Source organism: Leptodactylus fuscus, chromosome 3 (genome assembly GCF_031893055.1).
Source record: "Leptodactylus fuscus isolate aLepFus1 chromosome 3, aLepFus1.hap2, whole genome shotgun sequence".
NCBI lineage: Eukaryota > Metazoa > Chordata > Amphibia > Anura > Leptodactylidae > Leptodactylus > Leptodactylus fuscus.
Window position 1 is genome coordinate 50221499 of NC_134267.1, and position 20354 is coordinate 50241852.

General features: G+C 40.9%; 1 protein-coding gene across 1 annotated transcript in view; it reads right to left on the reverse strand.

Moving 5' to 3' along the window:
* Positions 1 to 20354, reverse strand: part of LOC142196605 (uncharacterized) — a 49713-nt gene that overhangs the window by 24393 nt on the left and 4966 nt on the right. Inside the window, exons 2-3 of the mRNA XM_075266578.1 lie at positions 4202 to 4309; positions 2320 to 2406 (exon numbers count right to left, since the gene is read on the reverse strand). Of these exons, the coding sequence (XP_075122679.1) occupies positions 2320 to 2406; positions 4202 to 4222 (108 nt within the window). The 5' untranslated portion in view covers positions 4223 to 4309. The remainder of the gene's footprint in view (positions 1 to 2319; positions 2407 to 4201; positions 4310 to 20354) is intronic.

Consider the following 20354-nt stretch of genomic DNA (forward strand, 5'->3'; position numbering starts at 1 on the left):
TGTGGCAGAGCAGCAAGTCTTGGAAAAAAACCAAAACTGCTAGCAGCTGTCTAGGGGAAGCTAGCAGCAAATATATGAGGGGAGTTGTATAAGTGGGAGCTGTATGGCAGCCAGAAAGGAATCATTAATGGGTTGTCCTACTGACAATTTATCATTTATGCACAGGAGAGGTGATAACTGTCTTATCACTGGGGGACACACGGCAGGGAGCCCACCAGTCATGAAAGCGTGTTCCCTTTGTAGCCACATTTCAGTGGCCCTATGGTTACATATTTGCACTGCTACTCTATTCAGCTTGGCAGAGATACTGTAGCTACTGTGAGAAGGTGACAGGCAGAGTGCTGGAGTCCAGATATATCAGCCCCAGGTTTCTGACATATGTGTGGTCCAGGGTGGATCTGGAGTAGGCCTCATCCCAGGTGTAGATCCTTGGCTCATTACTGGCCCATGAAAGTCTGCAGATCCTGCATTGCAGTGCAGTTCCATGAAGTAAAAGGAGGTGTCTGGTTCTGTCCTGTAACCCTGAGTCCGGTGAGACTATACTGTACCTGTTTTATTCACATGGTTGGAAGTAAGACACACGTATAGTTAGGTTATTAGTTCTGTGTAGTTAGTTGCTCAGACGAGCAGGATTTTATTTTGTTTTTGCCTGAAGTTAAGGCTGTGTTTTGTTTTGCTCATTTTGTGCCTGAAGTCAGGGTTTATATATTTTCCTGTTTTTTTTCTAAATAAACCAGTTTGCATATTTTGTGTTCCTGTCTTGACTGTTTGGGTCTGCACCACTGCTTCTACCGAGCTAACTTTCCCACATTACTTACCCTTTAAGAGGCTGTTTGTTTATCTGTACCTCCAACAATTTGATATTGTTGGTCTATTCCAAGAATAGACCATCAATTAAATGTTGTTGAAAAACCTCTTTAATTTCTACGGCAGCACGAATGGAGGCATTTAATGTGCACTATGTGTGAAGTGTAACTTTTCTGGAAGTACAAAACTATTGTATAAGACGCATAGGACTTTTTATGGGGACCTATTTGCTAAAATTATTATTGGCATCACTTTTACTATTCATATAGTTGTATGAATACAAGTTTAAGTTATATGTTCACTGTGCATATAGCTTCTTTATGCTTATCTAAGCCTCATATAGACACAGGAGATAGATAAGTGGTTTTTCCTTACATGTTTTTGAGCAGTACGTGAATGAAAATTCTTGTTCCCTATCTGTGACATTACACATTTGGTATTCACAGTGAAAAATAACAGGACTTAAAAGTCACTGCTATATTTATATACTCGAGTATAAGCCAAATTTTTCAGCCCAGTTTTTGTGCTGAAATAGACCCCCCTCGGCTTATACTCGAGTCAGCAAAATAAATAAATAATATTTTTTATTTTTTATTTTAGGAGGGGTGTCTATGACCAGCCACAATATTAATGTATAGAATCTCCCATAAAATAATGCAGCAAAAAAAAAAAAGTTCTAAATCACTCCTTTCCCTAGAATACTTACTAAAGTAGAAAATTACATTAGGTATCCCTGTGTCTGAAAGTGCCCGGTCTACTGAATACAGGGTATCAGCAGTGCTCCTGTTCCGTCAGGAAGGGGTTAATAGGAGCACTGCAGATACCCTATATTCAGCCAGGCTGAATTCCAAGTGGGGGGGAGAAAAAAACCAGTCCTCAAGCTCAGGGAAGGGGCAGACAGACAACCAAAACACCCCCTCCCCTTCCCCAGCACCCAAAAACACCGACCATTTTAATTTTTGAAATTTTTCAGTAGCTGCTGCATCCCCCCTAGACTTATACTCGAGTCAATAAGTTTTCCCAGTTTTTTGTGGTAAAATTAGGGGCCTCGGCTTATATTCAGGTCGGCTTATACTCGAGTATATACGGGTATCTACAGTATAACAGAAAGATCATATTTTTATAGTAAAAAAAAAAAAGTTTGGCTAGGTTCTCACTACCATCATTGAAGTCTGTTGTACTGGTCTGTCATAGAATCAGAGCAATAGTCAGAAACGCTGACAGAATGACTTATGCAGACAGAGCACCCTCCATCTCCATCTGTCTCCGTTTATAGTAATAGAAAACAGACAAGTTTTTTTCTATTATGTTTGTTCACTTTAGTTCAAACAGAAGCGAAAGACACGTCTGCAGATCTTTTCCTTCAGTTTCAAAGTAAACAAACAGGATGAAAGAAAGCTTACGTCTTTTTTTACATTACAGTTTCTGAATATGAATGCAGATGAATGGGTGTTTCAGTTTTCTGCTCTGATCCTATGGATTCAATGATGGCAACTTGAATGTAATTTTTACCTTTATTTTCCTTGTAGTTATGTTTTCATCTGAAGATCCACTCCCTTTCCTTCTGTGATTCTTCTGGGAGGAGAGAGCACCTACTCTCTTAAAGACATCATAGTATAAATATTAATTCTCAGGCTTCTATATAGGAATATTCAGAAATCCAACTTTTTGTAATAAATGAATACACACTGGGGCATAACTAAAGGCTGCGGTTCAAAAAGTCAGCTCAGACGTCCCTGCACTGTCTCATCCATACATTTCAGTATTTTACATTTCTTTTGTCTATCTGGCCCATAATCATTATTGTAAGTAAATAATGTATTATCATAATTATTTATAATGATAGAGCTAACTCTATATACCAATAAATAATGTAGGGACAATACAATGCTATTGCAGCTTGGTATAAGAAAAATAACCTTCATTGAAACTAATAGAGCTTGTGGCTCAGTGGAGCAATACTCCTACATACTCTGGGTTCCAATCCCAGCTGACACCTAATGAAAAATATGAATAAAGTTAAATGTTAAATTGATGAAGGGTCTCCCAGAAACCTCCACATTAACATTCACTGCACTGAGTTGACGTCAGGTATCACAAATGAGCTGGCAGCCGGGTGAAAGTGACTATTCATCAGGTGAAATTGGGAGACTCCAGGGAATCCCGGGTGACTTGACATGTCTGTTTTTATACCATATCAGATGCTGTTTACATGGGCATCACAATGACATATCATAAAGACAATTGATGGTCACAGAAGTGACTTGCCATCCATACTGACACCACTGCTGTGGTTAGTAGTTGGGTGCCCAATTCTACAACATGAAATGTCATTGAGATGCAGTAAACCATACCTGGCATGGGTCCAATGCACCAGCAGAAAAGGAATGATGCAATGTTTAAGACTAAGGATATACAACAATTTGTGAAGATGCGGGGCAACATGGTGGCTCAGTGGTTAGTACTGCAGCACTGGAGTCCAGGGTTCGAATCCTGACAGGAACAACATCTGCAAGGAGTTTGTATGTTATCCCCATGTTTGCATGGATTTCCTCCCACACTCCAAAAACATACTGATAGGGAAAATGTACATTGTGAGACCTATATGGGGCTCACAATCTACATAAAAAAAAAAAAAAAATGTTAAGATGCAACACTAAAATCATAAATCTTGTGCTGCCATTCACAACCATTGATAGTGAATACAGTCGTGCAGAAAGCCATCAGGGCCACAATTGTCACCATTAGCTGCAATTTGCTAGCGTAACATTATATTATGTGACTACAAGCCACCATGTAGCCAAAACATAAAAGACTGAAAATTGTGTATTTTGCAGTATTTTTATTTTTCATTTTGGCTAAGGCTGAGTTCACACAGGGTATTTTGATCAGGATTTTGAGGCAGAATCCGCCTCAAAATGCTGACCCAAAAAATGGCTTCCATTGAAATCAATAGGAGTCGGTCAGTTCTTTTTTTCCGGGAGCGGTTTGTTCCGGCTCCCGAAAAAAATAAGTGACATGCTCATTCTTCAGGCAGATACCACGGCCAGGTCAACCGCGACCGTCCACCTGAAGACACTCCCTCCCAACTAGGCCCATTCATTTGGGCCTAATCTGGATTGGAGTGCCACAACTGGATGCCAATGCACTGCATCGGCATCCAGTCACAGCTACCTGTTTTTTAGACCGGAATCTGAGGCGGTCTTCGTGTCAAATTCCAGTCCAAAATACCCCGTGCGAACCCGGCCTAACATTTGCTGAGACTGCCATTTTATTCGCCTAAGTAAATAAAGCATTGGGAGTGAGCTGAGAATCACTAGCAGATTTAAGAAGATGAACCAAATCCATATCCAAAACCTTTCCCCCATGAAAGAGACATCTTTTTTTACTGTACCTGTTCAATGATGTCTTGCATCAAGCTAACTGATATGTGTTTGCTGGATATAGTCTTCAAAAGGCAAAATACATTTCCCCGATCAGCAGTCTTCACATGGAGGCATCACTGGAGAAGACAAGAACAACTTTTAACAATATACTTCTATTTATTTTTTAACAATTCCATAGTGCAGGTGGAGGAAAAAAACTTTCTAATATACTAAAGAAAATGGCCCGTTTCTTCATTTATTTGACTTTTTTTGGCAACTGATCAAATTTGTACATCTATGGAGATTGACGAAAGAGGAGAGCTTCTCAAAGCAGAGAGACATCTGCACTATAGAGAGACAGATCTCTTTCACAACACAGCTGAGTTACCAGGAACTACTATATAGCCTTCACATTCTCATATAATGCTGTAATCGGCCTCATATCTCTGTCTCATGCTCCATCTCCTCTCTCCCCTCCATAGGCTTCATTGTAAACTAATCTATCTGTGTACAGAGTCCAAACTAAATTCATTCAGATAAGAAGTAAAAACAGGAGTATTATTTAAAGGTATAGGCACTTTGCTTTAGTGAAGTTTATTGCAAAGTTTGTTCCCTTCACGTGCACTATTGATTTAGGGCAAAATTAACTAAAAGTTTACATACATTTTAAGGAGAACCTGTCACATTAACCTGCAGGCAGTATGTTACACAACAAGAGACGCTGAGAAGATTAAGTAAAACTTGTACTTACCGTAAGTATTATTGTATTAATCTAAATCTCTATTTGTTCTTTTTCTTTTAATTCAAAGGGTTTTTATTGGATTTTTCATTTTTTACATAAGGGAGGGAACAAGGAAGCAGCACAAATCTCTCGTGCAATCATAACAGTGTAAAGTGAAATTACAATCAAAAGAGTCTTAACAGTGTGTAGCCAGTATCGTGGAACTAGCAGCTTGGCTGCAGCTAACAAATGTGTGGTAAGCATATCTTTCGTCGGCTTGTTAGTTGAGTTCGGTTGCGCCAAGAACAGAGTCTCGGGTGTTAAGGTAATGGAAGTGCCGGCAACCTGTTTGATCTGGTTGGTGATCTCCTTCCAGAAGTCCTCAATTACTGGGCAGCTCCACCACAAGTGCAGGTAGGTTCCCGTATGCATAGAGCATCTCCAACATGTTGGGTTGTCGCTTAGTCCTCGTTGAGTCAGCCATTCTGGGGTTTTGTACCATCTGGACAATATTTTGTAATTGTTCTCTCTCAGGCGAATACAAGTGGAGAAGTCCTGGGAGAATTTCAGGGTGTGATCAACTTCTTCCTCGGACAGCTGGATATTCAAGTCCTTCTCCCAGGTGGTCATGTAGGCAGTTCTATAGCTGGTTGGAGGGGACACAAACCGGTGCAATAGGGCTGAAGGCTTGCGCAACATCTTCGTTTGAGACAGCAGTAACTTTTCAAAGGCCTTCGGCTGTATTCTCAGGTCGTGTGTCACATTGAGCTTGGCAAGAAAGAAGCGTATGTGTTGAAGAAATGAGAGCGATATCAGCTGAGGGAAATGAGCCGGATCAGAGATTACTTCCTTCTGGGTGTCGTTCCAAATGTCTCTCAGGCGAAGGGAGTGGAGAGAGTTCCATGCCGAGTTGCAATGGCGGTGTGGTTCTCCAAGGCAGGCCGGGATCAGGCTAACCGGAAGCAAGGGTGACGGGTCTGGGGATAGGTTTGGGCCGAATGATCTCCATACTTCAAGGGCTCCTCTAAAGAGAGAATTGCTGTCGTCTGGGTGGGATTTTTTCCTATGCAGCAGCCACAGGTCTCTGGTCAGCGCTGGAGATAGTTGGGAGGTACTTAGCTTGATCAGGAACAGGAGATGGGACCACCAGCCTAGTTTTGTCGCCTGATATTAAAGGTGGATGTCCGGAAGACCTATTCCGCCTTGTGATCTATGCTTGACTAGGAGCGACCACGTGATTCTGAATGCCTTGTGCCTCCAGATGAATTTTGTCAACAGGCTACGTATCGATGCAAAAAATTCTTTGGGTACATAAATGGGGAGCATATTCAGCTTGTACAAAATTTTTGGGACCAAGTAAGTTTGAATGAGACTCTTCCGGCCGAACCAGGATAAAGGTTCTTTTTAAGCGACCCAAGGAGAGGCTGAAAGTTTTTAATCTCTAATCATTCTTGACTTAAGAGTCCAGTGGATGGTCTTAACAATTGATAACCTTCCCTATATGAGCTTATATACAGAGATAGCAGTCAGTCACTGCTTTGGACCACCCACTGGACTCTTAGGGTATGTTCCCACTGCCAAAAAAGGCAGTGGATTTTGACGTGGAATCTGCTGCCAAAATTGGATCCTATTGACTTCAATGAGAGCTGCTGGCTTCATTTTTCCACTAGCTAGTAGCAGAAAAAAGAACCGACATGCCCTATCTTGCCACAGATTCTGCAGCTGAATCAATCACGGCGTCCACAGCTCAAGGCACGCTCCAGTGTAGGCCCATTCATTTGGGCCTACACAGGAGCGGGATGCTGCGATGGAATGCTGATACTGCATCGATATTCCGTCGCGGCGAGTGGCGCGGAACGATCACACGGTGGAAAGGTTGGTTTCCACGATCTTTTCCTCTGTGTGAACATCCACTTAAGGTGATAAAGAGCAGAGGTTTTAAACAAAACTATAATAATAATAATAAATTTTATTTATATAGTGCCAACGTATTCCGCAGCTCTGTACAATTTGTACGGTTCAAATACAAACAGAAAGATATATAACAAAGAACGTCATTTCACACAATGGGACTGAGGGCCCTGCTCACAAGAGCTTACAATCTATGAGGTAGAGGGGGTGACACAAGAGGTAGCAGGGGCGGCATTGCTTATGCAGAGGTCAGACAATTTTGTAATAGAAGTTACTGTCATTACACAAACATAAAACTTTATGAGCCGTCACCAGTCGTGTCCTTTAACATGTGGATGGTGCATAGACATATAAAATTAGCCTGAAATCGCATCATATCATATATGGGGTAATTTGGGAGCTGGAACAGAGGAGGGTTAGATTTTGGGGATTCTAATTACGGTATGGAAGAGTTTACATTAGGAATTGTGATAGGCCTGTCTGAAAAGATGTGTCTTTAGTTTGCGCTTGAAACTGTGGAAATTGGGAGTTAATCTGATTGTCCGGGGTAGAGCATTCCAGAGAAGTGGTGCAACTCGGGAGAAGTCTTGTATACGAGCGTGGGAGGTTCTGATAATAGAGGATGTAAGTGTTAGGTCTTTGAGTGAACAGAGAGCACGGGTTCAGCGGTAGACAGAGATGAGGGAGGAAATGTATGGAGGTGCGGCCTTATGGATGAGGGGGATAACTTTATATTTTATTCTATAATGTATAGGCAGCCAATGTAGCAACTGGCACAGACTGGAGGCATCGCTGTAGCGTCTAGACTGATAGATGAGCCTGGCCGCTGCATTCAGAATAGATTGTAGAGGGGAGAGTTTAGTGAGTGGAAGACTGATTAGTAAGGAGTTACAGTAGTCAAGGCGAGAATGAATCAGTCTGCTCAGTTCCTCCTGCTCTATAGCATTCTGCATTTTTCTCACAAAAAGTTCCCTTTAAGAGTAGTAATGGTGGTTGCAATCATGTGTTGGTAGTAGTGGGGAGGTTGGTACCAATAATGGTTACAAATCAATGCTAGATTATGGGGATATTGTCACTCCTTAGGGAGAGACCGCCTTGTAGGTGTGTGGAGTCTTACAAAGTGTTTCCCTATTTACATCTTGGGAAACATATTTGCATTTTTTCCCCAAAATCAATGCTACTAAACATGAGCCCCTAAACACTACAATTTGCCTGTGGCAGAGACGCTGCAGGAAAAATCGAGTTGCTTTACAGCCAGGGCAAAGTGAATGAGATTTTAGCAAATCCAATGCCCACTTTGCGGTAAAAACCGTGGTACAGACACACCATGGTTTCCAAAACCGGCACAGTTTTGAAAATTGTAGCATGTCAGTATACCTACGAAAACGCCGGCGGTTTCCCCATATGTATATTTTAAACAGAAAGTCCACAGAAGAAATCTCTGCAAATTTTCTGTTTAAAGCACTGCTGGAAGAACAACAATGCATTTCCGCTACGCTTTTTCTCGCAGCACTTTTTGCTGCAGGACATCCTGTAGGGCGTTAGTATAAACGTGATTCTACATGCAGACAATCCTACTAAGATGACTTCTTAACTGTCTTATTAAATCCTATTTTAATATTAAATCAGTCACAATATACTAAAACCTATAGCATATCATACTGTACAAAAAAATTCTGCTTGAATTTAGTGGTCTTTGCTTACAGCAAGTCTATTTCCCCTTCAAAGCAGGAAAGGGTTATTAGGTCAAACCGCTCTTTTCGGCAACGGAATGAAATGTTTCTCGTCCATCTGCACACGTCATTCAACCAATGCTCAGACTCATGAAATCTAATATCTTGCTAGACTGATAAGTTGGTCTCGAGACAGATATCACACCCTGTAAAGTACACGGCAGAACTACAAACCACATCATCTCGCGCAGTAGAAGGTAGCACTTTTCATGTCACTTTCTAGAGTCCATAAGAAGTTAAATGGGGAAAATTGCAAGTTATTAATCTTATGGTTATTATCAAATGTAATCCTGAATTTACTTTCCTTAACCCCTTAAGGATGCAGGGTATTTTGGGCATTAATGGCGCCTTTTTTTTTCAATTTTCCTTCTCCGCCTTCAAAAATTCATTCAAACTTTTTAACTTTCTGATATTTTTTTAATTATTATTTTTTACTATAACACTAATAGGGTAGGAGTAGTGCAAATATATATATATATATATATATATATATATATATATATATATATATATATTATACGCACGTAAGGATATCTAATTTATTTGTTCACATCATGTTTTGTTTTTTTTTAAAATTATAATTAATTAAATAAATTTAGGGTATTTACATTTTTTTTAATTGATTTATTTCTTACACTTTGTGGCAACCAGAACTTACACACTATAGTTGTAAGGGGTGTGAGAAGGTGACAGGCAGAGTGCTGGAGTCACGGTATATCTCCCCCAGATTTCTGACATATGTGTGGTCCAGGGCGGATCTTGAATAAACTACAGCCCAGGTGTGGGTCATAGGCCCATTACTGGGCCATAAAAGGTTAAAGGCCTGCACTTCAGGACAGATCCTGGGGAGAGTGGAGGAGTCGGGTTCTGTCCCAACACCCTGTTATCTAGTGAGAGACCAGTGTGCATCATAGCCTCTGTTTTGCTTTGTTTTGACCGTGTGGCTGGTGGTCAGCCAAACATACAGTTAGAGTACCTTTGTTTAGTTAGTTGCTCAGACGAGCAGGTTTTGTTTTATTTTTGCCTGAAGTTAAGGCTGTATTTTGTTTTGCTCACTTTGTGCCTGAAGTCAGGGTTTACTTACTTTCTTGTTCTTTTTTCTAAATAAACCAGTTTTCTGCATATTTTGTGTCCCTGTCTTGAGTTTTTGGGCCTGCACCACTGCTTCTACTAAGCTACATTCCCCACAGGTGTAAATATTCCATACAACAACCTATTAAAGGGAATCTGTCACCAGAACCCAGTTTATCCACTTGGTCCCACAGATTTATAGATTAGGGTCATCTGAATCAATTGGAGTTTTCCCCTTGTGAATCACTGAGTCCATTGCCGAGATATCACTGTTTTTATCAATATGCAAAGGAGTCCTTTGGAGCAATGGGACCATTGCAATTGCTCAGAGGAGGTTACTGGCAACACTTTCATTGCTTCAAGGAGTTAATTTACATATTAACAAAAACTTCAATATCTAGACAACAGAGGCCCCGCTTCACAAGGGGCAAAATGTTTAATTCAGATGACCCTAACCTATCTATCTGTGGGCTGGGTGGATTCTGGCTAACCCCATCCACACATTGCAGAAAATAATCTGCAGCAGAAAAGTTGCGTTTTTGAAAATCGCAACGTATCAACTATCGTATTCTGTATAGGTATAGGGGTAGAAAGTCCACAGAGGAAAACAATGCAATGATTTTTTTTGGCTGCAGCTCACTACATGGGCCTTAACCTTAAGTAGGTTTTTGAGAAAAAATATTATCTTGAAACAACCAAACAGCATTATCTTTTCCAAAGGCGCCATGAACAATAAGACAGACCATCTCCCTGAGTAATGCTTTGCTAGTCAGGAATGTCACCCGATGCTATACTGTTTTATCATGAACTTCCCAAGTCCCAGTTAACAGGACAATAACGTGCAAGGAATCCTGTAATGACCGGCTGGCACACTTCCTGAACTAATTTTCTTGTGCGTACAAGACGTTTGAGTTGGTGTCTAGAAGTTACACAACCACACACAAAAGAGAGTGAACATATCAAAGCATTTACTGAATTTTCTTCCTCTTTGGTAAGAAGCCATGAGAACGGTAAACAGTAGTGTTATTTTAGAATAAATGGATTAGTTATGTCTCTTATCTGCTTAAGTACAGAATGTGATGACAGCATCCCACATACCTTAAAGGGGTTAGACCGGCGGGGGTCATTGGTCATATAACCTATAAGCAGCTCAGTCCATTCAGCTGAGCTGAAATACCAAGCAGACGCATCAAATAACGTATGGCGCTATGCAAGGTAAACAGTGAAGAGTCCATAGCATATGGCATATGGATGTCATAGATGAAGCTTTTTTCAGGACATTACTTTCCTCTGCCTTAGCACAGAGTACTTGATAAGATTGTCTTACATTCTTATCATTCTTCATTTCCCGTGCAGTGCTACTTGCAATATCATCTGAATGCCAATCGCAATCTGATGATCATCAAATAGACTCTCCCCTTTACAGACACCCTGTTACACAGCTGCTTTTTCTGGGAGAATCAGAAGGCAGACATTGATTTCCACTCAGTAGTCACTTCAGGGGAACCAACTCTTTTCAGACCCCAGAGTATAATAATCGGAGACCCAGGAGAGGATACAAAAATGAAAAACACTGTTACTTACCTCTCCTGGGCTCCGGTGCACTCCCTGCTGATGTTGGCGATCTTCAATGATGAAATAGATGTCAGTTGAGCCGGGGGTTGCGTCGCGACACATAAGGACGCAAGCCCGGCCCACATGACGTGTGACGTCACTAAGTGGGCCTGAAGCCTTCCGGAGCCAGGAGAAGTAAGTAACAGTGTATTTTATGTTCCCTCACCTCTCCTGTGCCGCTGATAATTATACTTGGGGTCTGATAAGATCCCCCTGAGTATAATGATAGTGTTTGTGGGGATCACAGGCCCGCGACCTTACTTACCAATCCCGGCTCCTGCTCACAGCCGCCTCTGCAGAAGGGGAAATAATGGCTTCTGTGAGCAGGAGACGGGATTGGTAAGTAAATAGAGCGCATTGCCTGCTGGCGTAACGACCTAACGGCCCCTAATGTCCTGGGCCCTGTGGCAGCTGCTACTGTTGCTACCCCAGTAGATACACCCCTTCCCAAGACCACTTTAACAAATTTTAACCAATAATATACCCCAGATCACAAAGGATATTTCCATATCATCACTTCCACCACAGATCTCACGTAAGGGGTTCATTTCTCAATTTTTAGACTGTAAACAAAGGCATTCAATTTCTGATGGCTAAGCATGTCCCTAGACAGTACAGCTCAGCACTGGCATGGCCCATGATTATAGTGCCATCTTCTATATGACTGTTCCAGACTTGTGAGCCTTCATCAATGCAGGTAAGAGATTTATACTGGGAATATATTCATTATTCTTCGTGATGTAATTTAGATGTTCAGGGCTATAAAGGTATATAAACTGGTGCCCAAGTGATATAGCCAATAGTAACACGGCTGTCATATATAAAGTTTAGAAAACAAGATTCTCCTTGCTTCGTGTTTATGTTGGGTTGTGGTGTAGACTGTGGCTTTAGAAGGTTGCAGCACATTTTTGTGCACTATTCTTCAGTTGTATGTCCAAATACATTCACTGTTTTTAGTGAAAGGTTAATAGTTGCTTGCAATGTGGAATCTGGAACACAAAGCACCCATGTCTGAAGTGTAAAGCTCTGCCCAGACAGAGAATGATGAATGAACAAAAATGGCCTAACATGAGTTGCTCTGTCAAGGACTGTGGTTTCTGACCCTGCAACAGATCTGATAAGTAAACTCCTTTAGTTTACCCGCTCACATTAAAAGAGAATTATTTTATGATCACTCAGCTTTGCATTTGGAAGACTATAGGGATGGTTAGGAGCCAGGAGACTGACTGAAGTATAAGCCTGGAATACTATACATTAATTCCTAAGGAGTAACAGGATACCTTGTTGGACAATAACCACAGATTGTGGTTGGTTACCTCTACTCATTGTATCATACCAAAGCCTAAACCACTTTACAGCTGTATAAACAGCAATTACAACATGTGCTTAGGTAAAAGAAAGTTTGGGGAACGGGGTCACGAAATGTGTGAAAATCCATAAATGAGCCAGAACTGTTGCTCCTTTACATTGTTAGTTCATTGCAGTATATAAAGAACTATATCTAATACTTGGATAGTATTTTAGACTATGTTCACATTGTCTTCTTTTTGTCAAGGGTTCCAGGGAATAGATTGGAATAATCAGTGACATAACTTGGGGGGTAATGAGGTCATGTGCCTTGGGTACAGCTAGGACGGGCCACCCTAAATGCTATCTCATCCAAGTCAGTCAATAATAAAAGCAGTTGATGCAACAGCAGCCCAACCCCACAGACTTTGATTTGCACAATTGCAGATCATTGATAGGTTGGTCTGTCCCAGGGGTGAACCTAGGGTTTCTGCCGCTTGAGGCGGACGTCAGAAAGCCGCCCCCGCCCCGCCGGAGGAGGGGGGCGAGCAGAGGGGCGGGGCCGAGCGGAGCGAGCGTCATTAGCAGGCAGAGAGCAGGCAGGGAGAGGACCTGCTCTCTGTCTGAGCGTGAGGGGCGGCCGCTGGAGCAGCGCTGCGTCCACAGGGCCGCCCCAATCCACCGCTTGGTGACGCTAAGCCAGTCCAGGAGAGCTGTTTACCTTGTACCAAGATTTTGGTACATGAAGCCTAAAAATGTCCAGTATAGTGGACAAGAAAACATCAAAAGAATCTTCTGGTTATGTCCAAGTGAAATAGACAAGATGTGGCTGTCTCCTTAGAGTTGGATTCTGAGACCTCTTACACTTCATAAACCAAAGGCAAAACAAATCTTTCTATCTGAGCAGGTACAAATGTAATTAATAAAATGGATTAATGAAGACGTGAAAACTATTCACATTAGATCGATATTTTTCGGTCTCTCTGGTGGATACCTGCTGTAAAAATTTGACATACCTGTAAAACCACATCATTTTCTGCTATAGATGACTGAACTGGTAAGATTGCATATTGCCGAGCTCACATTTTTATGACAGAGAGTTGACAGCATTCATTTCCTTTCTATAACTAAATGGTGTTGTTTGGTTTGGATTCGGCCTCCTTTCCCTCAGTAGTTATAAGGAAGTGTAAAGTAAAACAAAAAGACAGACTTGGATTTTATTAGGTTTTTATTCAGAATCTTATTTCCATCTTTATTTCCCCAGAAAAATGATCTACATGATCAGCTAAGACCAAATCTGGCGGAGTGACCTAGTCAGCACTTTGGTGTCTCTCCTTTCTACCATGTCCAGCAGGTCTGGCCTTTGAAGCTTTGGTTGTCCAGATGTTTGATGCTATTTTCAATACAATAGTCTGCATTTATAATATGTTGAAAATACAATCTCAAGACAATCTGTATACTACCCTAGGTATAAGACAAAACATTTTATACAGGGGCATATATATATATATATATATATATATATATATATATATGTATATATATATATATATTTAGAATAATATAACCAGGCAGTGATAGTAACTAGAGATGAGCGAGTAGTTTTCGATCGAATACGACTATTCGATCGAATACTCGTATCGGTCGAATACCACACGGGAAAATTCCATTGAATTCAATGCAAAAACCTCGTCGTGCTCCTCGTCCTGCTACTTCCGGAATTTGGAGGATCCAATGTGTCGAACTTTGGTTTCCATGGAAACCGGAACAACATTCCTGTTTTTTCCCGCAGACTATAATGTTATTCGATATTCGATCGAATACTACTCGCTCATCTCTTAGTAACCCCTTAGCATGAGGCCTTAACCAAAGTCACCAAATTGCTAAACTCCCAAATCACTAGGCCATACTTCTCCTAGGTCTGTGCTCAGTATTTGCCCCCATCAACTTTTCCTTTCTATTGTAAACCCTTGGTATCTCAGATATGGATCTGTGCTTATTTAACATATCAAGTGCTTACCATTTCCTCCCCTATGTATTGGTGTCTCCTAAAGTTTTGTTGGCGTGCCCCTTGTTTTTCCATTGATACTAGTGGTTTATAATGTCACGACCATCAGTCATCTTCTCCTCTCTTTCTTCCTAATCTCACCCGCCCCATCAGAATTATTTATCCCACTTAATAGCTCCATATTTCCCATGTTAATACATTTGCTGTCAACTTAAACGCTTGCATATGTCCTCATCATATTCTATATTATCTACTGTAATGCCGCCCTTCTGTCCAACATCCCTCCACTTTTTATACATTTTCTGCCCAGTTAATCCCTAATTCTTCTAACCCTCCTCTCTACTAAAGGTTTCACTGCATTTAATGTGACCATTTAATGTATGCACAGGGAACATACATTAAACTGACCCATAGACACCCATTCACTCAATGGAACCTAAACCAAAGCCTCCATTTAGTTGATATCCATCAGAGGTTCCTTTTTATGCTGCCTGGAATACTATGGCAGACTGTGCTGTTCTACGCAGTGTTATTCATTTAAAAAAAAAAAGTGTACCCTTACATACTTTATTTTTTTTACATGGGATCACCAGAGGGATAAATACCATCTATTGGAATCCGTTATATGTGTTGGGAAATTCCTGGTGTATATACTACACAAACACATTAAACACAGCATGAGCACCGCCTAGAAATTTGGTGACTTAGGTTAAGACCTCATGCTAGGTTACTTATCTCCTAATGTAAATACTAACAATGACATATAGGGCACCCAGTCCCCATCTAACATCTTTATGCTATCCACTAGATAAAACTATAATAACAAATCCAGGTCAGTGACAAAAATCAAATCCAAATGTTGTAAAACTGGTAAAAGGATTTTCCCCAGGGAAATCAGACATGAGAATAGGGAATATAGTGAGATACCAGATCGGAAAACCAAAGGGTCATTTCCTAATAAGTATAGGTTGGCAATGTTAGAGGCAGTATAAAGAATAACCGGAAGGCATAAAGGGTTGTTAAGGGCCAGATAGGTCAATCCATCACAGACAAAGGATTAAAGGTCAGCTCAACAAAAGCTGCAAAGAAGGGTCAACACAGTCTCAAGGCAGTCTCCTTTCTACCAATATTTACGTGGATCTGTAATTATTTTCTGAAGAACTATTCACTTTGTACCATTGCAGTAACATCAAAAACAACAAAAAAGATTTTGATTCTTTGACTTCTTTAGGCTAAGTCCCCACATTGCGAGCCACAGCCAAAAAGCGCTGCGGGAAAAACCACAGTGAGAACAAATAACGTTTTTTTCTTGCAGTGATTTTCACAAAATTTCCGGACAATTTTCCTCTGCGGACTTTCTACTTCAATTATACCTATACGGAAACCGCCTTCTGCAGGTATATTTGCAATGCTTCGATTTACAAAAAATGTGATGGTTCTTGAAATTACAGCATGTCCGCTGTAGATATTTTTCTGCAATGTGTGGATGGGATTAGCCAGAACTTTGCATGCAATTGTAAAATGCCACGTTTTTTGCTGCAGCGTTTCCGCCGTGGCCAAATCACAATGTTTACATTATTATTATTATTATTATTATTATTATTTATTTATTTATTTATATAACACCATTAATTCCATGGTGCTTTACATTTGGGGGATACATACAATACACAAAATATACAGGTAGATATAATACTAACAATGCCCGACTGGCACAGTGAGGTAGGGCGCCCTGCCCGCGAGGGCTTACAATCTATGAGGCTTACAATCTATATACATTCATCAAAGGCTGAAGATATTAAACGCTGGTGCATCCCATAGAGGATTGATTTCATGACATAGACAGCGCTGCGGGATATGATGGTGCTATATAAGTAAGAGAAATAATAATAAAATAATTGAAATACTGAAAGGACATGATGTCCTCTGTCTCATCCAGGAACATCACAAATTCTGGTCTCGGTGTAGTTCTACGCTTACAGACCATTATTTTCACAATCAGCCACATCTGACGTTACCATGGTAAATATCATTCTTGATGCAGCTCCTATTGTTAGCTGGGAATTCAGGAGCTAGTTTTGTGCTCATCATTGTGATATAGAAACATAATTTCCAAAAAGTTAAAAGTCAAAACTGAGGTTTTTATTTTACATTTTGAGTGTGGTTATGATTTTTTTTTTGGCAAAAACAAACAAAAAACAAGACTATGCATATTAATAGTTATGTTCTCAGGTTGCCCAGCATGTGCTGTAATAGTTCCACTATCAGTTAAGCTAACCACTCAATTTCGATCTTAGCTATTCCTCACAATTTCTCCATACACATGGTGATTGTGCACGTGTTTTCAATAGGAAGAAGAGATTATTGTGTGCCCCAACATCCCCCAGAGAAGAGTTGAGACACACTCTAAATATCACATAACTGGCTGGTTCCAACTTTGATGCCTTATGCAGATTCCTCCACTTATCTTTTATTCTGTAATGGGGTTCTGGTAGTGCTATTAATAGTTTAATAATTTCAACCAAATACCTTTAGCAGTGTTTTGATGTTTTTCTGGGTTTCTCTGTGAGCTCCTGGCACCTTCTGCATTTGTTTACTGGGGTAGCTTCCTGTTCTGTTTTCCTACAACTACCATGATGCCTTGTGCTGCACTCAGAGCTGCCTCCCTCCCTCTCACTCCTTCCCCTCTCCTTTTCTCACTCACACCCCTCCCTGTTTCCCTAGTTAGCCTGCCAACTAATAGCCCTTCCTAACTAACTCACCTTCCCTCCTTGTGCCACCCATCATACTTAGGGCAGGACCTCTTGGACATGGGACCTCACTGAGCAGACATCAAGAGGAGGTGCCGGTCACGCAGAAATGATGTACCGTGCCCAGAAGTTCTGGACAGGAAGAAATGTAAGTAGATGGGGGTGGGGAGGGTTTTAAGGTGATGTGCTTTTTCCGGAACAGAATGTCACCAGAGAATTGGAACATGTAGCTTTTTGGTACAGTAAGTAATTTAGAAGGTAGGCAGGGGGAAGGAGTAGCTTAGATTACAAAGATCAGTTTATCCCAGGCAACCCCTTTAAAGGGGCTCTATCAGCAAAATTATGCTGATAGAGCCCCACATATGCATGAATAGCCTTTAAAAAGGCCATTCAGGCATTGCTAATGTTATATTAAACTACCCCCCCCCCATTTTAAAATAATACCCTAAAAAAGAATATGATAATCATACCGTATTGTACACGCTGGGCGGGCATGCACGGTTCGACGTCATCTTTAGCCACGCCTACATCTTCTTTCTTCTTGCAGCGATGTCCTCGGGTCCCGTCTTCCTCATCTTCTTTTTCCAGCGTCATTGCTTGTAATCCCGCGCCGGCACTGTAGCAGGGGAACAGTAGAAGGGGAAGTGAGCATACTGAGCATGCTCAGTTCCCCTGCTACTATTCCTCTGCTACTCCTTGGGTCCCGTCTTCCTCGCATACAAGCAATGATGCCGGAAGAAGAAGAAGAGGAAGCCGGGACCCGAGGACATCGCTGCAAGAAGAAAGAAGATGTAGGCGCGGCTAAAGATGATGTCGGATCGTGCATGCCCGCCTAGCGTGCACGATACGGTATGATTATCATATTCTTTTTTATGGTATTATTTTAAAAAGCGGGGGGGGGGGGGGGGTAGTTTAATATGGCATTAGCAATGCCTGAACAGCTTTTTTAAACGCTATTCACGCATATGTGGGGCTCTATCAGCATAATTTTGCTGATAGAGCCCCTTTAATGTCAGACCTGTGGTATTTTTTAAGAAATTGATTGAGCCATGATAACCCATATAAATAGGGGAATATTCATATTTGATTTCTTTTGGAGCTGGAGAAGTATTGCAGGTTTTTGTGATTGTAATCATCAATTTTCTGTGACTGCTATTTTTGTCTTTATATCATATTTTTAGAGCTCAGAATACTCTCACTACATGCTATTGTGATCTTTAAGATTCATTATGATTTTCCAACTGTCTGCAAAAAATGTTACCTATTCACAAGTTGCTCAGAAATGCCAAAAAAAGAAAAAATAAATTGGGTTGTGGCTCTGAAGATACGTTTGTATGTGTATTGATAGGGTTCTCGTTGTGAAAAATAATCATTACCTATCCGAAGCATAGGTCATCAGATCAGTCAGGTCCAAATGCTTAGCACCCCCATCGATCAGCTGTTCGCAGCAGTTCATACACTCAGAATGGAGCAGGAAGAACCACTGCAGCTTAACTCCTGTTAAAGCGTACAGGAGCTGATCTGCAGTAACACAGTATTGCCACTACACAGAGAACAGAGCTGTTTGCTTCCTGCTTCATATTCTGTGTATCAGCTGAGAAATGGTAATCGATGGAGGTGCTGGGTATTTGAACCTCACTGATCTGATAGCTGCTAGAAACAACTTATCAATTGGGGTGTTGTACCCTACCAATTTCATATTGATTATCTAACCTTAGGATAGGTCACCAATATGTTTAGCCAAGAAAGCTGCTTTAAGGTATCTCCTATTGCTAGTGTATTGTTTCTAACACTGAACTTATTTTCTAGATTCCACCTGTCTTGGCCCTTCGGATTCTTTCCTGGTACTTGTTTTGACTCCTGACTGTCTCATCCTTTGATCTTTTCTATTTCCCTGGATTCCTTTGGGACTTCCACACCACTTCTGAACCAAAGGTTCCTACCAGTATACCTGCCATAAATTGTTTACTACTCTGGGATTCTTGATCCAGAAATTCAACCATGAAAGTTTATACCACTTTGTGGGGTTTATTGTGAAGAACAGGGAGATTCCTCATAGACTGAGAGTTAGTCAAGGATCTACTAACTTCATGTAAACCCTTAGCCCCACTGACGTCCACTTCTCTGGGTCATCTTGCAAAAAGACAGGCTATTTGGGAGTTATAAATGTTTAATACCTATTTTCTCAGTCTAGCTCCAAGCAACATTTACCAAAAAACTTTGATTTTTTAGATGAATTTGGAAGTAGCAAAGTTTAATTTTTGCACTTTTCATCTCTCAGCTGATACACATAGAGATTCTCTTTCCCACTCCTTGTACAGCCCCTGTGGCCCTGCATGAGGCGCATTTCATTAATAGCACTTGTAGCGATCACAGTCCTTTATCTTACATGTGACTTATTGAATTGTAAACTTGCGATAATTTCTGTGCCACTTTCACTGATGTTTTTGTTGGATTTCTAGAGGAGCAGTGATATATGTCTATGAACCACTTAAGAACTAACAGTTGCGAAATGAGGCGGAAAATGCCTTGTACCATAAAAGTAAGAGGGCTCATGCTGTGCATTGCTTTACTAGTCACAAAAGGAATTACATGAATGGGTCTTTCCCAAAACCCCCTTAACTGTGCTTACCAACACTGAGCAATAAACATTCCACGCAAGTTGTTAACTAAGAAAAGCTAGTGATGATACAGACAGGAATACATGTACAGGACAAACAAGGCTGCATGGTAACCCATTCCATTACAGAGTCAGCGAAAAGCTTCACCCCGGATATGTGAGATAAAGCTGACAATATCTGACACATTTTTATTTCTGCTCCATCTGTTTCAAAGAAGAATAAAACACTGATATTATTTTATCCTCCATTTCGACATGAACATTCCAATAGTCATCATTTTATCGTAATATACATATAATAATCTATATATGAGTGACTGCCATCGAACCTACCAGAGCAGCATCACAAATGAGTGTGCGCCATTTGCAGGATCTTTCAGCTGGATTGGCCAGGTGGCACCAAATGGTCACGCCATGGCACTTGTAGCTGTGACTAGGTGGCGTCATGCCAAGAGATGCTATAATTA